The sequence below is a fragment of the Condylura cristata genome, unplaced genomic scaffold (genome assembly GCF_000260355.1).
Source record: "Condylura cristata isolate star-nosed mole 26May11 unplaced genomic scaffold, ConCri1.0 scaffold00002, whole genome shotgun sequence".
In the NCBI taxonomy this organism is placed as follows: Eukaryota; Metazoa; Chordata; class Mammalia; order Eulipotyphla; family Talpidae; genus Condylura; species Condylura cristata.
In genome coordinates, this window is record NW_004567103.1 from 52,510,935 (window position 1) to 52,528,398 (window position 17,464).

At 34.3% G+C, this 17,464-nt stretch overlaps 1 protein-coding gene across 2 annotated transcripts in view; it reads left to right on the forward strand.

The window, feature by feature from the left end:
* Nucleotides 1-17,464, forward strand: part of FAP (fibroblast activation protein, alpha) — a 68,090-nt gene that overhangs the window by 13,275 nt on the left and 37,351 nt on the right. The window contains exons 3-11 of one of the 2 annotated variants that reach the window (XM_004674603.1): nt 1,261-1,359; nt 2,163-2,257; nt 3,184-3,258; nt 4,695-4,747; nt 7,811-7,883; nt 8,575-8,695; nt 9,542-9,696; nt 11,825-11,928; nt 14,060-14,195. In XM_004674603.1, coding sequence (XP_004674660.1) covers nt 1,261-1,359; nt 2,163-2,257; nt 3,184-3,258; nt 4,695-4,747; nt 7,811-7,883; nt 8,575-8,695; nt 9,542-9,696; nt 11,825-11,928; nt 14,060-14,195 — 911 coding nt within the window. The remainder of the gene's footprint in view (nt 1-1,260; nt 1,360-2,162; nt 2,258-3,183; nt 3,259-4,694; nt 4,748-7,810; nt 7,884-8,574; nt 8,696-9,541; nt 9,697-11,824; nt 11,929-14,059; nt 14,196-17,464) is intronic. The other variant, XM_004674604.2, reaches the window with a different exon arrangement.

Consider the following 17,464-nt stretch of genomic DNA (forward strand, 5'->3'; position numbering starts at 1 on the left):
AGGGAACCAAATACAAAGAGGAGGTGAGAAGGCTCCTTGTGTTGTGCACTAGAGAATGAACAGAAGTAATGAGGCGAAGGGAAAACATAGAAAGAGGTGTAGAGGTCCTGGAAACAGAAATGAGCTTCCAAAGAAAAGACTCCAGAATGTTTGGGATCCAGAAAGTAATGAGAAAGGAGCAAGAAGAGACTTGAGATACAGGCTGCCCCAGATCAACTAGAGCCTATAGACCAGGTTTTCATTTTTTATCTCTATCCTAAGGATTATGGAAAGCAATGGAAAAAATTGCAGTTCACATCATTAATAGTTTATTTTCACATAGACAAATGCCAACTTCATAGATGCTATTGAAGGTTTAGAACATTTTCCTGTTTTCATTCTATTGGTGGTGGCCTGGAGAAGGACTGAGGTGGGAGGGGTGGAAAATGACAATATAGTTATGAAGGAGGCCTGGCAGTCAGTTGCCATGTTGTGTATCTGGTGTGTCTGTTTCAGGGCTCTACAATGTGTTTGTTTGAGGAATATAGCCTGTTTGAAAAGAACAAATAGGACAATTCAAATTTAGGTGAAATTTGCTTTTGGTTTGCAATTTACATTAGATAAGCTTTTACATGTAAAACCTCTATCCTTAAAATCTCTGAGCTCATTTGTCTAGATGATTGGTTTTCTTCTGGTCCACTTTATTCTTTATTAAAATTCCTCATCAGGATACCAAATCATCCACCTTCATTAATCCTTCTCTGGAGATGTATGAAGAATCTAAATGATTTCATCTGACCAACTGGGATATTCAAATGCATCATTGATAAACTGGTAAAGATTCCAGCTACACATAGTGAGGAAAAACAGTGAACTGTATAAGAGAGTAGGTTTTTCTCAAGTCCACTTAGTGAGCAAGCCCAGGTTTGTAAGGCTTAAGTTGCTAGAAACTCAGAGCATCTCCTTTCTTAGAAACCTCAGCCAATTTTGCTGCTTGAAGAATAATAAGCTGTTGCTAGCATGGCCTTCCCTGATCCCCTTTACACTCTGATATTTTCCCACCAGTTTTCCCTTTCAAGCAATCAAACTCCATCTCTGAGTCTCAGTTACCATGTCTATAGAAAAGGAGATAATATTTATACCAAATTATGACTGCAGTTAAACATGTGTTTAGCTGCAATGGCAAATGTTTTCATTATATGAGAAAGAAGAGACCAGAGATAGGCTTAGAATTTGTTATTAACCTTCTTTTATGTAATAATGTTTCCTCCTCCCCTGAAGTTCATAACTCGGAAGGAAGTACAACAAAAGCGCTCACGTTGAAGGACATTCTAAATGGGACATTTACTTACAAAACATTTTTTCCTTACTGGATTTCAGGTAAATCAATTATTTCTTTACTTTCTGAGTTTGTCATGAATGTTATTTTCTTAGGTTTTTCCTTTTACTGTCAATGCATCTGTATGGTGATAGAGGTCATCTAGTGGAAATGGGGAAAAAGTACAATTATTTAGATAAGTGACTATCAAGGCACTTTTAGACTGTTCTCACTCAATAGTAATGATGTCAAATCGGAGTTTGGTTAGGAAAGTAGGAGCTGAGAATGTATTATTGGAATAATCTGAGTCTATGGCAGAGCTTTTCTGCATGGGAAATAAGAATCTATTTAGTGGCAATCATGAAAATTTTACCAAAAGAGAAATTCCTTTGTTAGTCTGGATAATCTGAGAGTGGGATAAATCTCATTTCTAAAAGCAATTTCTTGTAAAGATCATAAAGTTGATATTTGTATATAAGTTTTAAAAATAAGATGTCAAACAAGTCTAATCAAACAAATGGGTAATATGACTATATTTTTTATGACATAGTTTACTTGTAAAGTGTCATGAAAAACTTTGAATATATTCATTTTTTCTCTAAAAAGTAAAAGTTATACCAAATAGGTTTTAAACTAAGTCACTATTCAGCTCAAATATCAATATATGTGTTTTTTATTGCAAATGAAATATGTCAACTTTGACAAATTTATCCTCCTTATAACACCATATTGAGAAAACAATATGTATGGGACAGGATGAAAAACAAGGAAAGTCTGGGGGAAAAAAAAGAGGTTCCTTTTTGTTATATATGTATACCCTGTTAAGGGAGATGATTTCTAGTTTCATTTTTCTTTTTGTTTAAAGGACAAGAATATCTTCATCAATCTACAGATAATAATATCATATTTTATAATATTGAAACAGGAGAATCATATACCATTTTGAGTAATACCACCTTGGTATGTATACAACATCACCTTCTTCTTCAAAAGTCTTTGACGGCTCTTCATTAACCAAAGTACTGAACCCAAACCTTTAGCTCTTCACACAAATCAAATCTACCTTCTCTGCTCTATCTTCACTATTGGTCTCCTCCCAATTCTCTCTTCCACTCATGCTGGACTATTGTCCATGCCTCTTCTAATTGACCTAGGATCCCTATCCCTCCATGAAAGTAGTAAGGTGGGAGATAAGAGTTAAGAGCATAGTCTATCGTCAGAGGAATCCTGGCTCTGTCACTTACTAGTTATGGAAGCTCTGGTGTGTTCACATACTACAGCAACCCACTTTTCTTCATTCCTTTCCTTTGCAAAGTATTAAGAATAATGCCTTTTATAATAATTAAATAGTTGAAATGAAGAAACACTTGAAAGTACTTCTGATTAGTGCCTAGAAATGAATAAATATTTTATAAGTAGTAACTCTGATACATGGGCACATGCTATTTTGTCTTCCTGAACTCTCAATCCTCTTACATTCACAACCCACACGAGCCTACCAATATTTTAGTATCAGGATTAGATGATACTCTTCTCCTCGGTGCACACTAATTATCCTTTTATTTGGGTTCAATCACTTTTTCCTTAATGCTTTTGCAGTGCATATTTATATGTCTCATAGAATTTTTGATTTATAATGTAAGTTTCTTCTTTACAAGCTTAATATTGTAAACATCTTGAAATCACAGTTTATATTATTTATCACATCCTTCTCACTAGTATGCAGTAAATTTCTTTGTACATAGTAGGCAATACACATTTTAAATAATAAAATTGAAATATGTAAGATTATATACCATATATTTTAATCATATATCTTTTAGAAAGCAAATTTGCACGGTTCTGCTACTTTTTCTGTATTCTAATCAACTTCCTTATAATTTCAGAAAAGTGTGAATGCTTCAAATTATGGCTTATCACCCGATCGGCAGTTTGCATATCTAGAAAGTGATTATTCAAAGGTATTGACTTCTTAATTTGGGGAATATTTGATTACACCTCCTAGTAGTCCAGAGGTTGGTTTATAAAAAGTTAGAAGAAGCAAGAGTCTATCTTTATTTCTATTCAAAATGTTAATTTGAATTCTAGCTGAGCACTAAATGCATAACTGTAACAGATATAGTAATTCAGAATTTGGCATTTGATTATAATCAAGTGGCACAAACTGCTTTCTTCTAGGGGAAAAATTTCATTTGAGTGCACTGATATTGCTAGAAAATTGGAGATTATACTCCTATTTCTAAAACTATCTGACATCATAAGTCATTAACTAGTTATCACATATTTTAAACTTGTGAAAATGTATTATTATAGAAAATGAAAAAATCAAGATGTAACTCATTTAACTCACTTGCTCAAACAAGATAACGTAGTATAGACCAAGGTTTAAATCTAAGACTTTGGAAACCTGGCATAGGACTTTGTCACTAAACCCTTTTGAATGAAACTGTAGAGGGAAGTTAATCATCTTACTTTCCCTAATGATACATCATCCAGTTTTTTGTTTGTTTGCTTTGTTTGTTTTTGTTTTTTTACAAAAGGCAAAAAATTGAACATACAATTAAACTTCTAATAATTACTTTTAATATTGAGCTTTTGGTTTTGGCTGCTACTTTCTTATATTTTACTGAGGTGCAAATTCCCCTTACAATATAAACTGAAAAGTCAATCTTGTTCTATTCTGGTTGTTCAATCAACTGAATATTTTCTACTGACCAGCATCTTCAGAATGATATGCCTCAAACAGCTACAGATTCTAAGCCAAGAATTTGGAAGCCCTTTTAAGAAACATGTTGCAAAATAATACTTGCATTATTAAACAGGACACAAATATATTTGATATGGATAAAAAGCTATATTTTTTAGGAGGAACTATAACCTATATATCTTCTATTTATGTTTTAAATATATATTACTTTTCAGAAATATATGATTAAAAAAGAAAACATTTTATAACATTGATTGAAATTCTTTTTAACCCATTTTAAATGGTATCATTCTATCGAATTACACAGTGCAGGGTAATCCTTTTGGCCCGTGGAAATGGTAGTGGTTCTATTTCCATCGAGGAAAATAAAGCAAAAAGGGAAAATTCTTCAGATAGAGTGTGTCAAAGCAAGGCTTGTTATATTTATTTTTACATGTCTTTGGATATTCTTTTTATGGAGTGAGGGTTGCATCACTGCTGAGATTAGTTCTGGAACTTGGACAAACAGCACAAAAGATCACAGTGAAACTCTAAATGAAGGTTCATTGGAATTGAAATTCCCTCCTAATGCCTTGTGAAAGTGATCCTTTTGTAATTCTGAGTCTTATATCGAATAGTGTGTCATTGTACATTGTTAATATAAGCTTTTTAAGAATCATAATTTGTTTTTACCTGTCTTCTTTCCGGCAGCTTTGGAGATACTCTTACACAGCAACTTACCACATTTATGACCTCAGGAATGGGTAAAATTTCATTTCTATTCTTTAATATTACTTAAATATAATATACAGTGGCCTCACGTCTTCCTGGGTTCTAAATATACAGATTTCACCAACCACAGATGGAAAATACATATTGTGTGGTAAGGCTATGATAACATCCATACTGAACATGTACATACTTTTTTTTTCTCTTGTCATTATTCCTTCAAAAATGCACTATAACAACTTTTACATAGCATTTATTTTGTAGTAGTATTAAAAGTATTCCAAAATTGACCTGAAATATATGAGAAATATCTGCATAGATTATATGCAAGTACTGCATTTTTTTTTTCATAATGAACTTGAATATCTGTGGATTTTGGTATTCACAAGAGTCCTGATTTTAAAATTAAATAAATAGGTAGGCGAAGAACTATCTGTTTCTGAGGGAGAGAATTCCTGACAGAATGAATAATATATAAAGCCCCAAAGGGAAGGAGAGCTTGGAGTGCTCTGGAAACTCAAAGTAGGTCAGTGAAGTTGAAATTGGAGGAGCACATGCTGACTAGTGGGAGGTGGTACAAGGTTGGGAAGGAGTTAAGGCCAGGAAGCATGGGGTAATAACGAGGAAACCATTTAAAAGAGTTTAGATCCCATTCTGATGACAATAGGGAATCACTGAAGGGTTTTAAATGGGAAATGACATGATCAGATTTGCACTTTAGAAAAATCACTCCAGCTAAGTATGGACAATGAATTGGTTTCATTACTCATCTTAATGTGATATCCTCTTTGTTGTTATATAAAAGGGAAAAAATAATTATATACCTTGAAGGGGTATTGAAAAATCTTATGGTCTGTTTCTCCTTTTGTCTAGCAAGTGTACAAAAAATTTATCTATCCTTTAAGTATTCAGAAAAGAATAACTCTGATCTCCTTAAACTGTCAAATTAAGAAATAGGAACTACTTCATAAAGTAGTATCTAAATCTATCATTATACTTTGAGAGTATCTCTCTTCTCTGTATCCACATTGTTGCCTAATTCAAGAAGTATTTATTGAGCACCTACTAAGTGAAAAGCATAAGTGGAGAGATGCAAATGATTTTTGAGTGTCAATCCCACACTTAAGAAATAAATCTAGATTAGTGAGATGGAAGCTTTACTCTTTCAGTACTATTTCATAAAACTTTAATTATTTCCATATTTTTCAGCATTTTGAAATTCTTCATGCCCTACCTATGTTAAGGTTCACCAAACAGCATTCCAAAATACGATAATTCTATTATTTTAATTATGTTCTGTATAAGCTTTTACCCAGAATCAGCTTAAATATTCAGCTTTTATGCCATGAATTTATTCAAAATGCTGTTTTGGTTTGTTTTGCTCTGCACACCTATCTAATTTGCAAGGTTTTTTGTCAGGTAAATAGAGCATAATTTAGGAAATGAGAGATGATAAATATGTTGAGATTCATTTTAAATCTTATTATGACTAATTCCAAATCTTCTATATGCCTCGGAAGAGTCTATAAAAATCTGCCACAGAGAAATAAAGATGGTTTGGTTTCAAGTAGGGAAGGAACACCAAGCCTTCCTAAAGCCACCTCCTCCATTTACTGCATTGTGTTAATTATTAGAAAACAGAAACAGCAACTACGGGGACTTGCTAGTCATAGAGAGACTTTGTGCTGAGATTTTAGTTAAGTAAGTGGTACAACGTCAAAGTTAACAATGAACACTGCCTTGAGGCAGGATCTTAAACCAGGTGAACAGTGTCTTCTTTTCTGGGTCACTCTCTTTCCCATGTCCTGAAATTCATTATGTCCTGGACCTTCCAAGGACCTGGTACTCATCCACTGTGGCACTCAGAACTCCCACGGCAGCCCCAACAGTCTCCTTCCTCTAACCAACTCTGATCTATACAGTGTCACATTCCCTCACTTTTCTCTAGGCCTCATGTTATATGACCTAAGAAATTAAGTTAACATGTAACATGTGCTACAAGACTTTACAGATAGCCAAGCCTTTAGAGAACAGGAAAAGTAGAAATATTGGGCACCAGTTCATGTTAGAGAGACTGTTTTGGAGGGGAAAACCAGGGCATCTTTCTTGAGGCTCCTCAAATTATACCTTGGAAGCAGGTCTTGTTTTGCTTCTCCACAAAAGCAGTCTTGATGAAACTATTAAATGCAATCTTCAAGAAGAAGGTAGTCAAAACTTAAGCGTGGCATCCCATTACTCTTTAACACTTAGAAAATTCTGAACACATTCTTGCCGCAGAACTAGAAAAACTCCACAATGCAAGTCAGTCAATTGAGTATTTGCCGGGTGACTCTCAGCATCAAAGTGAGATTTCTGGCCAATAGGATATTTGAATTTCCCCCTGGTGGAGGACTTCGCAAGCTGAAGGCAGACTGCCCAGTATACGATCTGTTTTTCAGTTTAGCTTGAGATCAGATGTTCCTTTCCTTTTCTGATTGCAAGTCAGATCCCCGGGGAGATTGTCAAATGGCATCTTATTTTCAAAAATTTGAAATGCATATGCATTCCCAGAGATGGGGGTTGTGAATGAGAATGTGGAAGAGTACATATTAAACTTCAGTACAATTATAGAATTTCAGAGCTGGAAGGCACTTCAGCGACCATCTCAGCCTGGTGTGTACAAATTTTACAGTGCTGAGAGTTCAAAGACTTGAGTTTAATTAGGGGTCTGCCAAGAACTATCAACGTAACCTTAAAAAGTTGTGTGATCTCTCTAACCTCCAGTTTATTTTCTATAAAATGAAGGAATTCTATTAGGAAATTTCTAGACATATTCCAGTTTTCATAGTCTGTAAATTTTTATTCTATTTACTTCACTACAAAGGTCAGAAAATGGAGACCCAGGAAATGTTTTTGACTTATAAACCATTAGTGAAGATCTATGACTGCTTCAACCTTATGTTCTCACATTTTGCCCCGTTTGGATTGAAGAAGCAGAGAGGATGACCCGGCATTTTTATTGTTTGTTTATTTTTCTCCCTCTATGCCAATTTTTTTGCATTCAATAGTAAAGGTCTTTTTTCTTTCTTTCTTTCTTTCTTTCTGTCCATTCTTTCTAGAGAGTTTGTAAGAAGAAATGAGCTTCCTCGTCCAATTCAGTATTTATGCTGGTCGCCTGTTGGGAGTAAATTAGTAAGTGTTTAAATTATGGAAGTGTTTAATCATTTAAATAAAAGAGGAGCCATTTGATTTTGGCCTTTGTTAAATTTTCCTGCCTACAAGAAAAAAAAATAATACATTCATGACTATTTTAGTTGTTAAAAATGGGAAGAGTTTTGATAAATTGAAACCCATCTGAGAATTCCGCAAAATTTCAAGCTCATGGATAGACTTCTTTAAATATCGCAGTCAAAAACTTTATCCTTATCCTCAGCCAGAATGCGTTGTGCCAGAAAGCTCAGGAAAAATATGGTTTTCACAAGTTTCCCAGACTAGCTTCAGACAACATGAAATTTTGTCCAAGCTCTTATTTAAGGGCTCTAAATAAAGATTAGAGCTGGCTAGCTATTAATATTCAGAGATTTATTTGATTTTCTGTCAATATGCATCATTAGTTATATGAGTAATAAAACAACTAGTATGATAATAGCCTTCATCCATTATTTGATATAGACTTTAAAAATCATAATAATGAATTGGTTGGATTCTATTACCTATTAAAATGACATTTGCATTCTGAATTTTTGTATTTGGATTCTTTTTAAAGGGATTGGGTTAATATTAACACAAAAATAATGAATATCATATATAACAAAAATAATATCTACTTCTTTGTATTTCTTATAGAATTTCCCATCATTAACTAACTTGCAAACCCCTACAGGCATATGTCTATCAAAACAATATATACTTGAAACAAAGACCAGAAGACCCTGCTTTTCAAATAACACATAATGGTAGAGAAAATCAAATATTTAATGGGATACCAGACTGGGTTTATGAAGGTAAGCTGTACTATTTTTCTACTGCTTCTGTTTTTAGGATTTTAATTAAAAATTAAAACTGCATACTTGGAGGAGAATTTAGATGAATGGCATTTCAAAGTTGTTATCAGGTTATGAACAGGACATCTATGTTCTGAAAAAAATTTTGTCATGAACAGACTGTTATAATTTATTTCCAGAAGCATTAAAAAGTGGCAGTAATAATTATATTCTGAGAGGAATATGGTTTTAAGATGCAGTGTCAGTATGTTTTCTTGAGAAATACATTTTTCTCTAATCAACTGTCTATACAATGTGTGTGGCAGTATTCTTAGTTTCTGTTACTCTTGTGAAGTCTGTTTTCTTTCTGTGTCAGGGAGAATTAAGAATTTAATTGATTTTAAAAGTCTTTCTAGTCCTTGTCTTTATTTAAAAATATGTAACTGAACTAACCCTATTACAAAAAATTCCCGAGAAAAAATCAATTTTCAATGTTCATGTTACACTGTAAAATTACAGTTCTCTTTATTTGAGCTACTTTAGGTGACAGAAGCTTCCCCCAAGGGGGAAAATAATTGTTGTTGATATATTTATTTAAAATTATATTTTTTGATGGATGTCAATTCCTAACACATTCTGGTGTTTGATATGAGATAAAAGGATCAACAATTCCTTTAAACCCATATTATTTATCTTTTTAACAATGAGAGTATGACATGTGGCATATCCACATAAAATAATTTTCCAATGAAATTAAATAAATTTATTTTCCAATTAATTGCTATACCTAATATGTATTTTATGCTCTTACAATGATGTTAAGAGTAAGGCATAAGTGTATTTAATATGGTAGTGCTTGTTTTCCAGAGGAAATGCTTGCTACAAAATATGCTCTCTGGTGGTCTCCTAATGGAAAATTTTTGGCATATGCAGAATTTAATGATACAGATATACCAGTTATTGCCTACTCCTATTATGGTGATGAACAATATCCAAGAACAATTAATATTCCATACCCAAAGGTATGTTGGATACTTTTAGCAGATGCTTTCACTTTTATGTTGTCAAAATGAGCAGCCAATACCATGAATAGAGGTGGGATCAACAAGTTTTGAGAGCTTCTTAGCCTTGTACATTGTAAGGCAAACATTGTACTGTGCTCTATTATTTATGTGGACATCTGTTGCTTTGGGCATCTGGTTGTGCTGGATGAAGTAGTCTTTGCAAAACCCATTGCAGAATCTTTGGAAAACATATGGTCTAGATCATGGAGGAAAAACAAGCTTAACTTAATTTTCATTTTTTTTCATATTTCATGCTCCAAATTCAGGGTAAAGTTCTGTTTTGCAATTCCCGGTTGAGTTCTCATATAAATGCAAAGCATACTGGGGAAATTCAAATGCTGAACTTGATGTTCCTGTCAGGTGGAAGAAAGCATGGGTTGGGATGTTTTCTGGATATTTAATGTGCATTAAGTATGTAAGGGTAGTTTCTTCCTTAAGGAATTAGATATAATGTGAGCCCAACATTTTCTGCATAAATAGTCTAGAATTCTTATTGTCTATACTTTTCACTCAATCCCATGTCTGAAGACAGGAGCCTTGCATGTGCTGTAGGAAAATGACCAGATCAAAGAGGAGACGTAGGGTTTCCTAATTTAATTTAGATGAGAAATCTAAAAGAGGATGTTCAAAGCCTAAATCTTCTGGGATTGGAAGTGATTTTCATCCCTACTGTTTTTACTAATCAAGGGGAACAATGTCATTGATGAATTCCATGTATATAAAACACCCTTATATATGTGAAAATGACAGGACAGATGTGAAAACACAGGGTATGCAGCACAGAATAGACATGACTAATATTCTAATATTTACATTAAAAAGCATTTGAGAAAATACAAGGAGTAGGAGATAAAGTGTTTCGGTAGGAGATCTATCCAAGGTGGATAGATTCTGAAAGCTGGAAGTGTTTGAACATCAGAGTGTGATAGTTGCAACCCAAAATATTAAAGAATCTGGATCTTTGGGAAGCTGTAAGGGAGGAAAAAGAAATGAAGAAACCCAGCTGACAGTGAGAGGAGGTGGGGCCCAAATTCTCATGTGCCTTTGACGTTGCTGAAATACCTCACTCTGAGCTTGGAGGAAGACAATTTCAAAGAATCTAAGGAGTTCAATTGGACCTCAGGGTGAAACAGGATGGTTAGGAGACTCTGTGCACAGCCTTAGATTAATCCAAACACCACGGAGTCATTTAAGGTTATGTACCAAAGTTTGATGAAATCAAATTGTATTGCAATGATAAGATTCTTGCAATATTCACTTTTCCTGTGGTAAATAAAGGAACTGTAAGGATCTTTCTGGATGTGAACTACACTGTCATGTAAGTGCAGTGTTTATAATATCACAGAAAGCACAAAACAAGGAAAGTTTAAATCTGATGGACACTTTGGAAGTAAGATACTCCTAATCCTGTGGGGATGGAGGTTGTTGTGCTGTGACTTGTTAGGAGACTGAGTGCTTATTGATTGCTCTAGAAAAGTTCTAGGGTAAAGGACAAAATTATCTTTCATTTCATTTCTTCTGCCAAAATCAATCAATCAGAAAAGAGTATATCACCAAACTGCATTTTCATCCTCGAAATGTTTTCCCTATGAGTCAAAGCTTATTTAAACTGTATGTTTTCACTCTAGTTGTCTTAATATTTGTAAAGTAAAATTGAAATGAAATTCCTGGTGATGTTAGACTGCTTTCAAAAGTAATACACTTAACATTATTAGTTTATAAATATATGCCTAAATTCCCAATGGGTTTTAAAAATGTTGGAGAAAATTAAATTTAAAAAAAAAGAGTTATTTATTTATTTGTACAGAACTGGGGTACAGGCCAGAGGTGCAGGGGCAGTGAGAGGCTTCACCAGAGACAGAGTGGGGAGCAGAACAAGCTGACCGATGAAGTACACTGCTGAGGGGAGAAGCGGGTGGGTCCGGAGAGGTCTGCTGCACCATGTGGATCACCTCCAGAGCTGAGGATCGAACTCATGCTGAAGTGGCTTTAGCTTCTTAGTGCTGTATTTAAGCTGCTGCTCTACCAGGGAAGGCACAAGAAAATTAAAATTTTATGTACTTACATAGCTTTATTTCCTTGCCAGGCTGGGGCTAAGAACCCTGTTGTTCGTGTATTTATTATTGATACCACTTATCCTGACCATGTCGGTCCCAGAGAAGTACCAGTTCCAGCAATGATAGCTTCAAGGTACATTGATCTCCGGTGCATTACACCTTTTCATCTGAATTTTTTTTTTTTTTAAAGATTTATTTATTTATTCATACAGAAGTGGGGTACAGGCCAGAGGCTCAGGGGCGGTGAGAGGCTTCACCAGAGACAGAGTGGGGAGCAGAACAGGCAGATCGACGAAGTACACTGCTGAGGGGAGCAGCGGGCGGGTCAGGAGAGGTCTGCCACGCCATGTGGACTCCTCCGGGGCAGGCAGCAGGCGGGAATCGAACTCATGCGGAAGTGGCTTCAGATTCTCAGCGCTGCGCTTCAACCCGCTGCGCCACCAGGGAGGGCCTCATCTGAATTTTTTAAAAAAATATTTATTTATTTATTCATATAGAACTGGGGTACAGGCCAGAGATGCGGACGGTGAGAGGATTCACCAGAGACAGAGTGGGGAGCAGAACAGGCAGTTCGACGAAGTACACTGCTGAGGGGAGCAGCGGGCAGGTCAGGAGAGGTCTGCCACGCCCTGTGGACTCCTCCAGGGCAGGCGGAAATGGAACTCATGCGGAAGTGGCTTAAGCTTCTTAGTGCAGTGCTTTAACCCGTAGCGCCACCAGACAGGGCCCTTCATCTGAATTTTAATACTGAAATTTCTTTAATCAAGATTTACACTTCTTTTCTAGTGAATTTGTGATGTGTATTCTATAAATAAAAATAAAATGAATACAAAGGTAAATGCATAATTAAAAAACCAACCAAGTATCTTATATTAGGTTTAAAGTGTTAGTAGTTGTTATACATTTGTCAGTCTTTCACTAAAATGCAGCCTATTTTCCATATTCTGCGATTGTGGATGTATCTCTTTGGGAAATAACTGATAAGGACAGAAAAAACTTACTTTACCCAGCACACTGACCTATGTAGATCTGGTCTGATTAACCTGGTTATGGCAACTGCTCAGAGTCCTTCAATCCTCTGTTTTTTTGGTCATACTAGATAAAAGGAAGGGATCCCCAAGTCCTGCCCGGTGGGGCTCCTTACCATTTCCCAAACCCCAGGAGGTAAAGGCTTGTCTTCCCCTGAAGTGTCTCATGAAGGAGAGTCAGTCACAGCCAAATTAGTGATTGCTAATAGGGAAATGAACCTTATCAGAGACCTCTGGTGGGCCTCGCAAAGATGAATTCAGTCATGGATAATCAAAAATGTCTTTTAACTTTTTGAGTTATCTGTTATTCCCACTCCAACCTGATAGACAAATTCCTGATTAAATAAATCTTTATTTAAAGGTTATTCTCTTCAGGAGGGAAATGCAATGATAGTGAGACACCGTGATACAAGAAGTTGAGAGATTTGTTTGACTACCTGTCAAACTAACAATATAGTAGTAATCACTAGCATTTTTTTGAGCACTCATGTAAAAGTTTTTAAGAACATCAAGTGCATTCAGAAAATCTTTATAGCTCCCCTTAAAGCTGGTAAGATTCTCATTCCTACTTTGTATAGAAACAGAGTCTTAGATAGGTTCAGTAGGCCACAATTTGAGACTCACCTCTTAGTAAAGTGATATTTTTATATTGTTATCCAAAATTCTATAGTTCTTTACATTGATGTTTTCTATTGACAAATGCTCAAAAGCATTGCTGCCATTTCTTGACACCTGATTGTATGCAAGTACTCTTTCAGCTATTTCTACATCGTGTATGATTATTACACTAACCACAATATCTACTCCTTTGACTGTGGTTACTTTAAAACTCAACTTCCAACACAAATCTGTCTGGGGAGAAAGATGGCCTTTTACCACTTGGTTTTCTCTCAACTAGTTAAAAAAGAAGAAAAAAAAAGCACCTATTTATAGCCAGTTTAGTGCTTTTTCTGCTCCAGATTGACCAGTAGTTTTGACCTTATGTCTTTAATTCTTTCCTAAAATATAGTTTCCTAAAATGGGTAGAAAACTCCATGTAAAATAATTCTATTTTATGAATAAAAGTTAGCAGGTATATAAAAACTTTCTCTACAGAAAAAGGAAAAAAAAGTCTTATTTATCTATAAGAGAGATATTTCATGATAATGAAATACAATCTTTTGAAAATAGAAATTAGGAAATTATTTGAATGTTGTATTGGTTTATGGTTGTGACTCTGTTTTGCTTTATTTGCAGTGACTATTATTTCAGTTGGCTCACATGGGTTACTGATGAAAGAATATGTTTGCAGTGGCTAAAAAGAATCCAGAATGTTTCAGTGTTGTCTATATGTGATTTCAAGGAAAACTGGCAGATATGGGATTGTCCAAAGGTAGGTTTTATTAAAGCTACAGACATGCATTTCTGAAGATAAAAGAAGATAGGAGAGTTAGCAAAGTTACAGTTGTGTATCAAGAAGCCAGAATTTTGCTTTCAACTTCTGATTGCTTTATAAAAAACAATTCTCCATATATTCACAGTCCCTTTATTTTTATTAAATAAGACACTTCTTGTTTTTAACATTGAAATTAAAAGAAAAGACTAATAGGAACAAAAAAAAATTGGGAAACTCTGGTATCTGGTGATTGGTTAAGATGGATATCCATTCTTTGCCCTGCAGAATGGCAGTCATGAAAAGCAAATTTTAAAGATAAAAAAGTGTGACAAATTTATTAGAGAAATAAATATATTATCTCCAAAAGAATCAAAGGAGAAATTAAAATGGGGGCATGGACTATTTAATGTCCAAAAAATTCCACAGAAAATGGATATTGTTAAAACAATTGCTAACAATTGTTAAAATCAAAAGTGGACACTGGAAATATGACATGTAATATCAAATCAACTTATCCTGTTGAATTAGTAGAGTGCTTCCCATGATGCTAATTTTAGGAAGAAAAAAATGAAAACTAGGCACAGATTTATTGTTGAGTTTTAATTGTTTCTATTGCTAAAATCCAAACATAATCTGTTGAATTAATGAGTCAGAAAAGTACTTCACTAGTCTAAAAGCTTTATGAATAAGTGCATTCATAAGAACTCATATTAGAGACTAAGAAATACAAAATATTTTTTTCATGGAAAATTTGATGGGTACATTTCATGAGACTACTAATTATGAAGAAATGTTCCATTAAGCTAAATATAGAATAAACCTATTTTATAAAGGAAAAAAGCACAGAGCAATCAAAGAAAATCACTAAACTTCATCTAGAAATTAGGACATTATGTTTTGCAAGGAGAAAGTCATATGAATGTTGTTTGGAAATATATCAGGACTATAATAGTCAACATAACTCAGGCTAAAAATATGTTTTTAAATCACTACTGTGTCTGTAAGAAGCTTGACTAATTTTGATGGAATCTGCTAGAATCTTATTTTTGTCTTATTTATATTTTCATATACAAAGCAGAAAGATTTTGGCTTTCATGCAGTATCACAGGCAAATTAAAGAAAAAGGATAGAATAAGCTTGATTGTGCTAGTTAATTAGAAATCACTAGTCTGATTACTCAATTTTGACTAACTATGCATTTAACATATATGTTAAGCCTAGGTTTTAGGAATTATAACATTAAGCTTTTTTATCTTAAAATCGTAATATTGGTCATTTAGATACAATTTTTAGCTCTTAAAACTAGGCATGTAAAAACTGTGATTGCTTTGGAATTTGAAATTCTAATTTATCAAAATCTGAGACAACTTTAATCCAAACTGACAGAACATATAAGATGCTCATTCAATGAGACGTGGAATTCCCTGGAATATAAACTTTAGTATTATGGCCAAAAACAGTGCTTAAATTTAGACTACCAGGTTTGAATAACCTTAGGATTCAAAACAACCTCTGCTTCAAAATAATCTGGTAAATACATGGAACATATTTTCAATTTTAAGAACAACAGTGTTGAATTTTTCAGCAACCATGCACGTGTGACTCATCTTTCATTTCTCATGACTGGTTGTGTGTGTGTGTGTGTGTGTTTTGTGTGTGTGTAAAACAAAATATATATATATTTAAGAGAAAGGGAAATGGCAACATGTTACTGATTTTGGAAAGTTATACCCAGAACAAAGAGTAAAGGAAACTGGCAATTGTAACTTATGATGTTGCTATATCTATGAGTTATATTTGCACTTCGGTGAATAAACATATTTAACATTATATTCCCTCCTCTGAAAAGGGGATTAAAATTAGCAATACTTATATAGCTAAAAACAATGAATACTTTTTTTTTTTTAACCATTTCTTTAAATTGCATCTTTACTTACTCTCTGAGGCACTGTCTTATCCCTATAGGAAAAAACTCCAACTGTGATTTTTAAAATATGTTATTTCTTTACTTTTTATGATCATATACACTCTAATATTTCTCTTTCTTCTTCACTCACTGTTTTTTCCCTTTCAGCTCTTCCGACTTCTCTAGAAATCTTACTATTCTCCAAGTTAATGTATTTGCAAGGTAGGCTAAATGCTATAATAACAACAACCAAAAGACAAACAAAAAATAAAGCTCTAATAATTCAGCGGGTTACTACAGTAGATATTTTCTACACATTCATGTTAACTGTCCAATAGTGAGTCCAAGTAAGGAGTGAGGGGGATGGGGGATGGGCTGCTCTTTTCTACTCAGTCACCTAGTAACCGAGATTGATAATATCTCAGCTATTATTGCTGTTAGCTTAAGGGCATTCAAATCTGAGTATCAATATCCAATGAGGGATGGATAAAAGAATAAAGGATCCTTGTATGAGAGGTTGTTTTTGTAGGTTATGTATAGGTACAGTCTGATTCCCTTCTATTCACTATTGATTAGTATTTATCACATGATCACTGCCAGCTGGAAGAGGGACTGGGAAATTTAGTTTATGCTGCAGAGAGGAAATGCATCTGCTGATTATCTCATAATCTCTTTTTAACCTCTTTTGGTGGTTTTCGTGTGTGCCAGGAGCTTCTGTTACCAAGCTAATGTTACTGCTGTTACCGCTTGTTCATCAAATTCATCCTGTGGTTTGATCTTTTAGGCATCTCTGCTCCATCCTCACTACCACTTCCTAGATTCAGTTCTTGGTCATTCTTTTTGTCCTCACCACAGTAGTCTTCTAATAGTCTACCTCTTTCTGTCTTACCTGCTTCTTACCTATTTTCTGTATCATGTTCACAATTGCATTATCCAAACTAATATTTTAAATACTTGAAGAGATTTTGTAATTTCAGGTAAAATACAGATATCCTAGACTTGGATAAAAGTTTCTACAAAATCTTGCAGACATGTATATATATTCTTTCTTTTTATAGCTCTTTTCCATCATCACTGTCCACTTAGCCTTACTGTACCACCTGTATTTTGTTAAACTTGTCTGGTCTCTAAGCTGTTCATTCTGTCTAGAATGTTCTCTGTTTATCTAGAAAAACTTATTCACTCTATTAGGCTCATAAAATATTATTTGTTCAATAAATAATTGATTGCATTATGCTAAAATATACAACAAAAGAGAATTCAGTGCAAGTTTTGAGATTCCTACTTCATAACACCTACACTCCAGTGTGAAGTACATTTTTACTTACATGACACCATGCTTGGGTTGTGCAGGCCTTCT